The sequence below is a fragment of the Nilaparvata lugens genome, chromosome 13 (assembly GCF_014356525.2).
Source record: "Nilaparvata lugens isolate BPH chromosome 13, ASM1435652v1, whole genome shotgun sequence".
NCBI lineage: Eukaryota > Metazoa > Arthropoda > Insecta > Hemiptera > Delphacidae > Nilaparvata > Nilaparvata lugens.
The window spans coordinates 724,232-735,316 of NC_052516.1; the positions used below are offsets into that span (position 1 = coordinate 724,232).

At 33.0% G+C, this 11,085-nt stretch overlaps 1 protein-coding gene across 2 annotated transcripts; it reads right to left on the reverse strand.

The window, feature by feature from the left end:
* Window positions 1–959: 959 nt before the first annotated feature.
* Window positions 960–10,101, reverse strand: LOC120353964. 2 transcript variants are annotated; one of them, XR_005572698.1, is made up of 4 exons: window positions 9,945–10,101; window positions 9,479–9,583; window positions 6,253–6,314; window positions 960–2,495 (listed from the first exon to the last, which is right to left on the reverse strand). XR_005572698.1 is itself a non-coding variant. In XM_039439520.1 (4 exons), the coding sequence occupies exons 2-4, from the start codon at window positions 9,526–9,528 to the stop codon at window positions 2,265–2,267; spliced, it is 336 nt and encodes a 111-aa protein (XP_039295454.1). In that variant the 5' UTR covers window positions 9,529–9,583; window positions 9,945–10,101; the 3' UTR covers window positions 960–2,264. The 2 variants fall into 2 exon arrangements, 1 of the variants encoding a protein (XP_039295454.1); XM_039439520.1 differs by having other exon boundaries at window positions 9,486–9,583.
* Between the last annotated feature and the right edge of the window lie 984 nt (window positions 10,102–11,085).

Genomic DNA, 11,085 nt, shown 5'->3' on the forward strand with positions numbered 1-11,085 from the left:
AAACTAATGATTAATTAATGTTTGTATTGAAACCACTCCACTGCTATTGTGACAACTCAAAGCGCTGGATAAAACACTCAATTTTACATCATTTATAAGCAGTGATGTGTTTCAAACAGATTCATAATGAAGGAAAAAAATGATTACAAAACAACCAAATCAGAAATAATTTATTATTCTCCCACACCAACCGATTCAAGGATAAAGGAATTTACAGCAAAAATGCTACAACATAAACACTTGAATGGAAATTGTAACACTTTTACTGTATTCGAATCAATTTGAAACACATCACTTTAACCTGAGAGGTTAACATTAACCTCTTTTTCAACAGAGCCAAACTTAAATCAACCATTCCACGAATGTAACAGATTTTAAATTATTGAAATAGTTCAACAACTCCACAGCTAAAGGCAGTAAAATCGTTTAATAATATTGTAACCAGGTAATTGACAAGTTTCAAAAATATTCAATTGAAGTAATTGAACTCATGTTTCTCAACAGAACCAACTTTGAATAGACCATTCCAAGAATGTAACACATTTTAAATTATTGAAATAGTTCAACAACTCCACAGCTAAAGGCACTAAAATCATTTAATGATACTGTAACCAGGTAATTGACAAGTTTCAAAAATATTCAATTAAAGCAATAATTGAAATCATGTCTCTGAAATTACGGTTTTAGCAAATACCAAAACATTTCTGTTTCTGAGATTAAGTTTTCAGTAAACGATCAAAACATTTAAGAAATTTGTCCCCTAAAACTCTAATCAAACGTCAATTCTGCCAACAAATACAAGATTTGAAACGCATTAAAATAAAATTGAAAGATTAAATTTGCAACTTGTTAAAATCCTGGATTCTTGACTAAAGAGAATTCTCTGTTAAGGTGCTTACAAATTTACGCGCCGCGAACATGAGCAATTCACTTTTAATCAGCTGATGCCAAGATTTTTATAACTGTATCTTACCGTTTCTGTAAAAAACAGATATAATCAGCTGATTAAAAGTGAATTGCTCATGTTCGCGGCGCGTATATCTGTACGCACCTTAATAGATCAATAGCATTTCACAGTTCATAATCATTTCTGTAAATCTTGTTTTTGTAGAGAGGTACTTAATTTTTCTATAGTGAGGTCCACGTTATAATGGCAGTGAAGAAAGATAGGAGAACAGCGTTGCCGATTCTCTGCCTTCTATAAAGAATAGCTGATACCAGTATATCTGATGTTATAATATCAACTATCCTGGTTACAATAATCAATGGTTATATTTGATTTGTCAATATATTTTCCAATGATCAAATAATGAATTTTCTATAATTAAAAATAAATATTTTGTATGTTAATTATATTTATACATTGTTCAAAACGATCTGGCAACGTTGCAGAGCTAGAAAAGGATGACGCTATCTGCTTTGTCGAGTGATAGACAAGGATAGCAGCACCAATGTTAATCAAATACTGCCATTATAACGAGGACCTCACTATAATCATTTTGAAAATTTGTACATTCGTGTAAAGGTCTCAACTACCTAAAAATATTGTTCTGCATAAAACTTTGTCTAATGTCTATAGATCTCTGGTCCAATAGTTGTAAACTGTTCCGTTGTAATATTATAGATGAATAATAAATAAATAGACAGGTGGCGGTGATTCGGAGATCTGCACAATCAGCATGTGTTCCACGATGAGGTGATCACCTACCTTAGTATACATGCACAGCTCCACTTCTCCAATTATACATTTCAAGGTACGCCAAAACTTGTATACAAATATAAAATAAATTTGCATGAGATACCGTACTTGTCAAAATCACAAGTATGATCAATCTCCTTATTCAATCATTTTCTATAAGCTGCAATATATTCGATGTTCAATCACCCTTGAATCTCAGACAAATTAATCTACAATTGTATACACGTCTAAACGTGCCTCAAACTCTGCATAGCTCCACCGACTCTTTACTATTACTAAATTTCTATGCTTGAATACTGCACCTCCATTTCATGAATAAGAGAAAAAAATTCTGGCTTTGAATCCTCCAAATTGTTGAATATCATGTAAAAGATTTCATATTATAGTCTACTGAATGAATCTAATATTGGCAATAACAATGCAATAAAGAATCTCCCTATATCAATACAAAATTTGTTAGTAAGAAGAAGGAGAAGAAGAAGTAGAAGAAGAAGAAAAGGAGGAGAAAAAGATAATCATCATAATCTAAGTGAACTCACAGATGTAACACCTTATTACTGCATGATCAGCAATCAGCTACTAAGGTCCAAAAGTGTTGATTTCTCAGCAAAGAAGAAGCAGCAGCAGTGGCAGTAGAAGCAGTATCAGTAGCAGCAGTAGCAGTAGAAGCAGTAACAGTAACAGTAGAAGCAGCGACAGTAGCAGTATCAGTAGTAGCAGAAGAAGATGACGTTGTAGCAGAAGCAGACGAGAAGTGACTCATGTTGTTCTGTGGCTGCGAAGTTCGTTTTGTCCACTGCAAAACAACAAACAATGCATCATTATTATGGTATTTGCAAAAATATTATTTAAAGTGCATTTTTCTATAGCTATTTCTAGAAAGCAAACAACAACTGATACCTCTTTACAAACGGTCACCCTTCCAAGGGAATCCAGAGCGGTTGTCACTATTTGGAACCATATACAAGTTCCAATAGTATAAAAATGATGATAGGGAATAAAAATTGTTAATGATAAGATCATCAAAATCTATCTATAATATAATAAAGGAAAGAATTGGTTTGAACACGTATGGGATAGGAAATTCACGAATGACGCATCATCACATCTGAACTACTGGACTGATAAACTTCAAATGTTGCATAATGATTCTTAAATTGGTTATAGGCCTACTTAATTTTTTTCAAGATCTCAGTAAGTCAAGTTCTTGATTGGACCTTTGCGGAGCACGGGTTATACGCTAGTAGAAAATAATAAGATCATTAAAATAAACTTTAGTCTGTGCAAACATTAAGGTGCGTACAGATATACGCGCCGCGAACATGAGTAATTCACTTTTAATCAGCTGACTATATCTGTATTTTTAAAGAAACGGTAAGATACAGATAAAAAAGTTAGGCATCAGCTGATTAAAAGTGAATTGTTCATGTTCGCGGCGCGTATATCTGTACCATAGAGAAAAAAAGCGTAAGTAGATATCCCATGGTATAGGGCGTTTATGTCGCAACTTTTACTGTTATCTCGAACCGATAGTTAACGTATTTCTTTACTGTGAAGCTATGTGACGCTGGTAGTCTTTCATATTGTGCCGTTCATACACTCTCACCCCAACAAAACAGTAAAAATCGGTAATAATCATCAGTAATCGGCTTGAGATAACAGTAAAGGTTGCTACATAAACGCCCTATACCATGGGATATCTACTTACGCTATTTTTTCTCTATGTCGGTACGCACCTTTAGATTGCACCATTGCTCTTATAGAGTACAGTGCTACCAAATTTAACATTATTCAGAGACCATGAGAGCTAAATGTGCTTACAACAGTGTATTGCTATTTTTATATTGAAATAGCATTGGCCATAAAGCCCCGTTCTGTTAAATAAGGGTTGCACAGACTATAGAGCGAAAACAAAGTGCTACTGTATGATCTAGTGTTCTAAGGTCCGGTTGCACGAAATCCTCTTATATCTTAATCAGGATTAAATGTCAAGAGAAGGAATTTTTGAGAAAAATGCATCTCCGATTAGTTCTGGTGACATTTAATCACCATTAAAATTTAACAAATATTTGTGCAAATGATTAACAAGTTTTAATTGGAATTTCAACATATTATTGTACAATCCTGTATTCGTAATCAGTAAATTATTAAAAATATCAAGTCTTGAATCGTGGTAAGACTGGTAAGATAACAGTATAAAAACTTATGAGAAATCCTTCCGTTTGCAATATCAAATAAATGTTGATAAGTCAATAAACCAGCAACCTGCAAATGGACTACAGTATAGAGTAAAGATAGCATAAAATAAATGTCTTGTTATAGGGCGTTTATGTTAACATTTTCAATGTTGACTCAAGCCAAATAATGACTCAAGAAACAGCTCTATAGAGATCAAATAGATTTGGCTAAGAGAAAAGCAAATGATGATTTTATATTGAAATCTAATAATATGTGCAAAGCATCCTGGAGGGTTATAAATATTGGAACAGGGCGACTGCCAAAGAATTATTCCCAATCTGAACCACCTTTATCTGCTAAAGAGTTTAATGATCTTTTCGCAGGAATTTCTAGCATGATTTCAGTAAAGAGTGATAATTGCAACAATGTTAGTTGTATTGATATTCTATCTGCATCTAGGTTGAAGCCTCAGACCAATCAACAGCCGTTTGTGTGGTGTGTGGTTGAACCAGACGTCATTTGTACGATTGTTTCAAGACTTAATAATTCCAAAGCAGATGATATTTTAGGATCATCTAATTCTGTTTTGAGGAAAATTATAGATGCTATCATAGAACCTTTAACATTCCTTATAAATTGGGCTCTTAGAGTAGGGGTGTATCCAGATTGCTTGAAAGTCACTTTAACAGTACCAGTATACAAAAAAGAAAATAAGACCAACATTAATAATAATAGGCCAATTTCTCTGGTACCTGTCATACCCAAGATAATGGAAAGCGCAATAAAAATTAAATTGATAAATATTTTGAGCAGAATAGATTGTTTCAGTCAGCACAGTTTGCTTTCAGACGTAATTTGAACACTACTAAAGCAGTTGAAAGCGTTGTGTACATCTTATTATTGATGGCTTTGAAAATGGAGATGAGGTTAGAGCACTCTCACTCTGCCAAAAGAGTAATATTGGACAGTAGTTGGCTTCAGTTGACAAAAATCGGCTTGAAATTTGGAACACAAACAACCTATACCATGGGATATCTTCTTATGTTGTCTTTTATCTGTGGTTACAGTCTACCATCTTCAAAAATATATAAATTAATAATACAATATTATACATTATATAAATAAAAATTTCAACGAGCATTTAATGAAGAGAGACACTTCTGAGTGAATGATTGGACTTCATTTCAATTCACAATTATTGAAATAAACATTTATTATTGGTGCATGCTGAATAAGACGTGTTTTTATCATCATTCCTAGAGCTGTTCATCTAAGACTGGCCACTAACGGTGAGATATGCATGATAAACATGTCTATACATGCATGAGCACACACAAATGTTCATCATGCATGTTTTGTCATCAGCGATAGGCTTTCAACATAAAACTGCAGTTTGACAGCAGCTTTTAACAAAAAAATGAACAACCAATAACAATAAATAAACCACTAGGAAATTACAAATTATAATGATACAAAAACAATTTAACGACGAATAGAGTAGTGAGAAAAAATTAACCTTTCGGTAGTCGCGCCCTACTCGAGACCTACACTCACACGAGCTGTCGCGTATTGTACTTTTTACAACATCCAATTTTCCAAGTGTTGTGTACTGTTTACTGTCAAAACATTTATATGTAATTGTATAATTACTTTTTCCATCTTCTTGGATTATTTTAGGCCTATGAACATTTGGATGATTACCATTTCATAGCCCAATAAGGTACACCAAGCAAAGCCATCAATTCTGTGTTATTGGTTCATATACAGTCCCCGTATAGTCTTTCCCTATCTTATGCACTGTCGCGACTAAATGGCACCTAAAGACTGAACCATTGCTCGGTTGATACTGCAACTCAGTGGAGTGATGGGGAGAAAGTTTTGGAATGCATAGGTGACTCATTCACTGACATCGCCACATCCAATAGTTTTGTGCAGCAAAAAAAAACTCACACTGTTGTACTTTTTACAACAGCGCGACAGCGGGAAGGTTAAGAAAACAATCAAAGATACCAAACCTCAAAAATTTTGTTTGAGGCCTTTTTGCTGTAATGACACAAAGATGTATGACGACATGTGTGTACACTTATATTCATTCAGAATTACACAGCTATTTATTTATCATACATGTCAAGTGGTTGGTGGTCAGCCACCAGCCTAAGAGGCTCAGCCTATTTTTGTCCAAGATAAAATGCAAAATATAATTTCAAACTACTCTGAAATTCAATATTTGGATTCAAAATGAGTCTTACATGATTGAGAATGCAGTAAGCCTCAAGTTGGGTTCATGAATACTTTCTGATGGTGAACAACAAAACATAATGGTAAAGAAGTTGAATCGAAAAATAATGAAATAGATGAAAAATTAAAACAATAACCTGTTCAAAACTCTGCCTATGCTGTCCACTCTTATCGCCTTGGACATCCTCTCCATCACCAGCTGCAACACAGAAATATTGATTTAAAATCATAAAATTATCTCCAATCAAATGGTTCTATTGAAACCATAGAATCAACAATCTAGATTGTTTATTCTAAGCTACAGGACTCCATTACACAATCAATCATATGCTAGTAGTTCTGTGAACAGTAGACCTCACGCAGTATTCTCATCCACAAGTACCTGATTACAACTATAGACCTTATGGAAATACAGCAATAGACTGGCTTCTCCACACATCTGTATAATCACTTGTCAGCTGATTTATGATGAATAATTCTATAGTAAGATTTTTACTCTAATATTGACGTATGAAGGAGGCTCCTTTTTTCTTTTATATTATCCTTGAAATGCAAAATTTCCAAAAACCTTGTATATACGTCGACGCGCAATTAAAAAAGGAACATACCTGTCAAATTTCATGAAAATCTATTACCGCGTTTCGCCGTAAATGCGCAACATATAAACATTCAAACATTAAGAGAAATGCCAAACCGTCGACTTGAATCTTAGACCTCACTTCGCTCGGTCAATTAAGCTGTACTTACACAAAAGTTGTATATAAAACACGAACGTACCCTTCCATTTAGAAAATTTTTAACTTGAAAACATTTCAAATAACTAGTTTTGGCTTACTTTGGCCATTTTCAAGTTTAAATGCAAGAATAAACAAATTGATAATCATCTAACATGAAGTATTTTTTAATTTAAAAATGATTTTTGTGTGTTTTGAATTGTAAATTGAGTGTGTAATTGATGAATGTCAAGTGACACATAACCTAGCTACATTTGGATTGTTTTATAAATTAGAATTTGAACTGTTTTGGGCTTATAAGCATGTGGTACTTTTCTATAAGTTGTGTGATTCTGAATGATCAAATAAATAAAATATAAATCCATGAGATTTAGAAGATAGATTCTTCATGTTATTGTTGATCTAGTAAAACAAAAATTTCTGAAAATATCAATTTTTGAAAAAGTTATTCAATTTACCAAAAATAACTCAACTAATAGTTATTTGTGCAACTAGTGCGCAAAGTGACAGTTTGCTGCAGCGAAAGAAACGTTTACGCACGAGCCGTAGGCGAGGGCGGAATGGTTTCTTGAGTGCAGCAGAGGAACTTTGCGCACGTATTTTACATTAAATTTTTCCTACAATTACCATTGAATATGAGAAGTAGTTGATTATGGGTAAAATGATGGTTGAAATCCATCAAATGTTTGTCTGTATAATATTGTTATTAATAACAACTTAAATTTATTTTAAACTTGCTAATCCAATTGAAAATTAATAATCAATAATTTATTCAAATTGAAAATTAAATTAATCCATTAATTAGAAAATTTGAATAATTTTGAGTAAATCTTAATTTCTAATGATTTTTCAACCAATCAATTTATGAATGAAAAAACTATTATTTGAAATAATGAATAATTGATAATATTCAAAATGTATAATTTAATGAGTTCTCATTTTAATTAAAATATAGATAGAACAAATTCGAATTCAAAATACACGCCAACAATGTCAACAGCTGATTGGGATGGCTGCAAGATAATACGCAAAAAGTATTAAGAGTACGCAAAGTAATACTTTGCGCACTAGAGCGGAAAAGTGATTCTTTGCGTTCTGTAATCAGTGCAGGAATGGTCACTTTTCAAGGTAACTGTGGGAAAAAGTTATTTTTGGTTATTTTTAGTAAATTGAATAACTATCTTAGAAACTTATATTTTCAGAAAATTTTTGTTTTACTAGATCAACAATACCATGAAAAATCTATCCTCTAAATCGCATGGATTTATATCTTACCGAATTTAAAATTTTCTGTCCCAAAAATTCAAACTTATCGCACCATTCTGGTGTTTCACGTAATATGAGATCTGTCTGCGACAGAAATGTGTCATATCTGGTTCACGTAATTCTGCGGAATGCACCTTTGTTTGTTAGTCAGCCGGGGGATTGCTCAATATACCAATACAAAAGAGTATTGCGGGGGTGGTTATCTGCCTTAAATAACGACGAATGTGATCTGATTTTGAGATCTGCGTACGTCTAGCCCCGCTGCGCGCAAACGCGGTTGGTTAAACTCCAGGCTTTCGCTTCAAATTATTCTACTGTAGACCTATATTCTATACAAATTTTATTCCTCTATATATTTATTATTTTGAGCTTCCAATTTTCATCTTCTCTACCTCCATCAGTAATCAACCAATGAATTTAAATGCATCTAACAGCCATTTTAGAATGTTGGTGTGTGTGTATGTGTGTGTGGCTGTTTTCCCCCTCCCTGTATGTGTGAGTTGTATGTGTGTAGTTGTGCTACAATATTTCTATGATTGAATAATAATTTCTATTATTTAACATATCATAATTCAATTTACTTCTTTATTTAAGTTATTCTTTTCATTACAATACAATGTACCTAGCCAAATCTAATTTCCAGGAATTTCTCTCAAGTTATAATAATTTAAATAATGTAATCACGAACTCAAACAACTCACAAACAGACCTGCGTGTCCATGTGAGTGTTGTTTCAATTATATCTTTTTATATATTGTTTATACTGTAAATGTTGGAAACAAATAAATTTGATTTGATTTGATATCTCAAAAAGTAATGATCGAAAAAAAATGTTTTCCTGAAAAAACTTTTTCATTTTGATAGCTTGATGATATACAAATCGAAAAACTTTGAAAAATATCACTAGTAGAAAGTTTATTTTTAGCCTTTGCACAGCCTTAAGGGTGACAGGGCAAGTGTGTTAAACATGCATGAATACACTTGTTCGTGATGTAGGCCTATGTTGTGTCATCAGTGAAAAACTTCAAAATATTTTGCTGATGACAACATGTGCGTTCACACATGATCAACACACTTGTTCTGCTGTGGGTGAGCCAACGGGTGGCCACTAATATCACCCTCATTAAAAAGAAAAAACTTTGACAAATTTAACCAAAACTATCGGCTTCAAAGTCATTGAAATCTATAACTAAGCTTCCAAGCAAATATAAATTGTTAATATCTCAAGAGTGACAATTCACAGCACATTACCTATTATCATCAATCATCATTACTATCATTGGCATCAACTGACTTGAATTAGCAAATATGGATGCATCCATGGTTTCATATTTACAAATTATAAAAATATAAATCAACTCACGGCTCACTTGTTGTCGGTCCCGGCTGAAGTATGACAGTCGTTAGGCCCATTGACGGCTTAAATGATATATTCAGGCGAGGTGGAACTTTCGTTAAGGTCTCCCACCTATAAAAGCCATACAAATATTATTATCATTATAGAGTATCTAAATAAACTTCTGTACCTACTAAATTTGAATGAAAACATAGTACAACGAGTTATAATCAACATCTGAATTGACATCTACCTTGAATTAAGGCCATGGGACAAGAACCTTAATTGATTTGATCAACTCGAAATCATAACTACAATTTATATAATTCTTTGTGAGGCTGAGCCATTGGTTAACATACTTATGCTAATATACTCACAACTTTAAAGTTATTATAGCAATATCATTAATTTTTAGAAATTTGGAATAGCAAAATATCAAATCTACAACTCTGATTTAGGTTAGGTATCGTGAACAAGACTAATTATCACTTACGGTGTTTCTATAATTAGCTGCCAAAATTAAAGTATATTTAGCTCGTATTGTGCAGTTTAATTCACACGGAAAAAAAGTTAATTATTAATTTAAATATCACAAAAAAGCACAGAAAATCAACACTCCACTAGCAAAATTTTCAACCGTCAACAGACAACATGAAGATGAACTTGAACAACGATCAACGAAGAAATCAAGCTAGTGCTCGTTGAAGATCTAGACAGCAGAGCCAGGCAGATCATGTGACTGGCTCTTTCGAGGAAATTACATCGGAATGAGCATGCGCTATTGCTCTCAACAAAATGGGGGGAATCATTTAAAAGTGCGGTATCTCAGATGCGATAGTGAGGTTCACGTTATTATGACAGTATTTGATCAACTTTGGTTTTGCTATCCTTGTCTATCATTCGACAAAGCCGGTGGTAATATCCTTTTCTAGGTCCACAACGATGACAATTATGTTTTTGACAGTGTAGAAATATAATTAATTGATGCAGAGAATAGGCATCGCTATTCTTCCATCTTTATCCACTGCCATTATAACGTGGATCACACTAGAGTATTTCTACTTTTGGTTATTATCTAAAATCGTCAGTTTCTACAACTGATAATACTAACATTAAGCCAAAACTCAACCTCCCTAACATTTCCTTACACATTTAAACATGATTAAACAGAACCATTGTGGTTATATTCATACACTAGAATAAAAAAATCTTGCAAATCTGAGACACTCCCACAAAAATTTCAATTTGAAAATTAAATGTATTCCAAGAAGATAGAAAGAAAGATAAAAATCTTAGTACCCTTTTTGAAATATTTAATCAAAACATGTTTCGGACATTGATGCCATTTTCAAGTGATATGATAAGATTTCATATCACTTGAAAATGGCATCAATGTCCGAAACATGTTGTGATTAAATATTTCAAAAAGGGTACTAAGATTTTTATCTTTCTTTCTATTTCTATAAAAGTAGCCCTATACAGAAAAGAGATCCAAAAACATATTCTTTATGCAATGTCAATCACCTACCTTGTTGCATTTCAATCCCAAGATTATCGGCAACCTGTAATGGTCTCCTCACAATAATAGGAAAAATCTGAACCCCAGGCCCACCTATAGTGAGGTCCACGATATA

Excerpts from the sequence above, each read along its gene's own strand:
- LOC120353964 (XM_039439520.1), bottom strand. The coding sequence starts at position 9,528 with ATGGGCCTAACGACTGTCATACTTCAGCCGGGACCGACAACAA. Across the intron at positions 6,315-9,485 it reads TCAGCCGGGACCGACAACAA|CTGGTGATGGAGAGGATGTC; the intron begins GTGAGCCGTGAG and ends TCTGTGTTGCAG. Across the intron at positions 2,496-6,252 it reads ATAGGCAGAGTTTTGAACAG|TGGACAAAACGAACTTCGCA; the intron begins GTTATTGTTTTA and ends GTTGTTTTGCAG.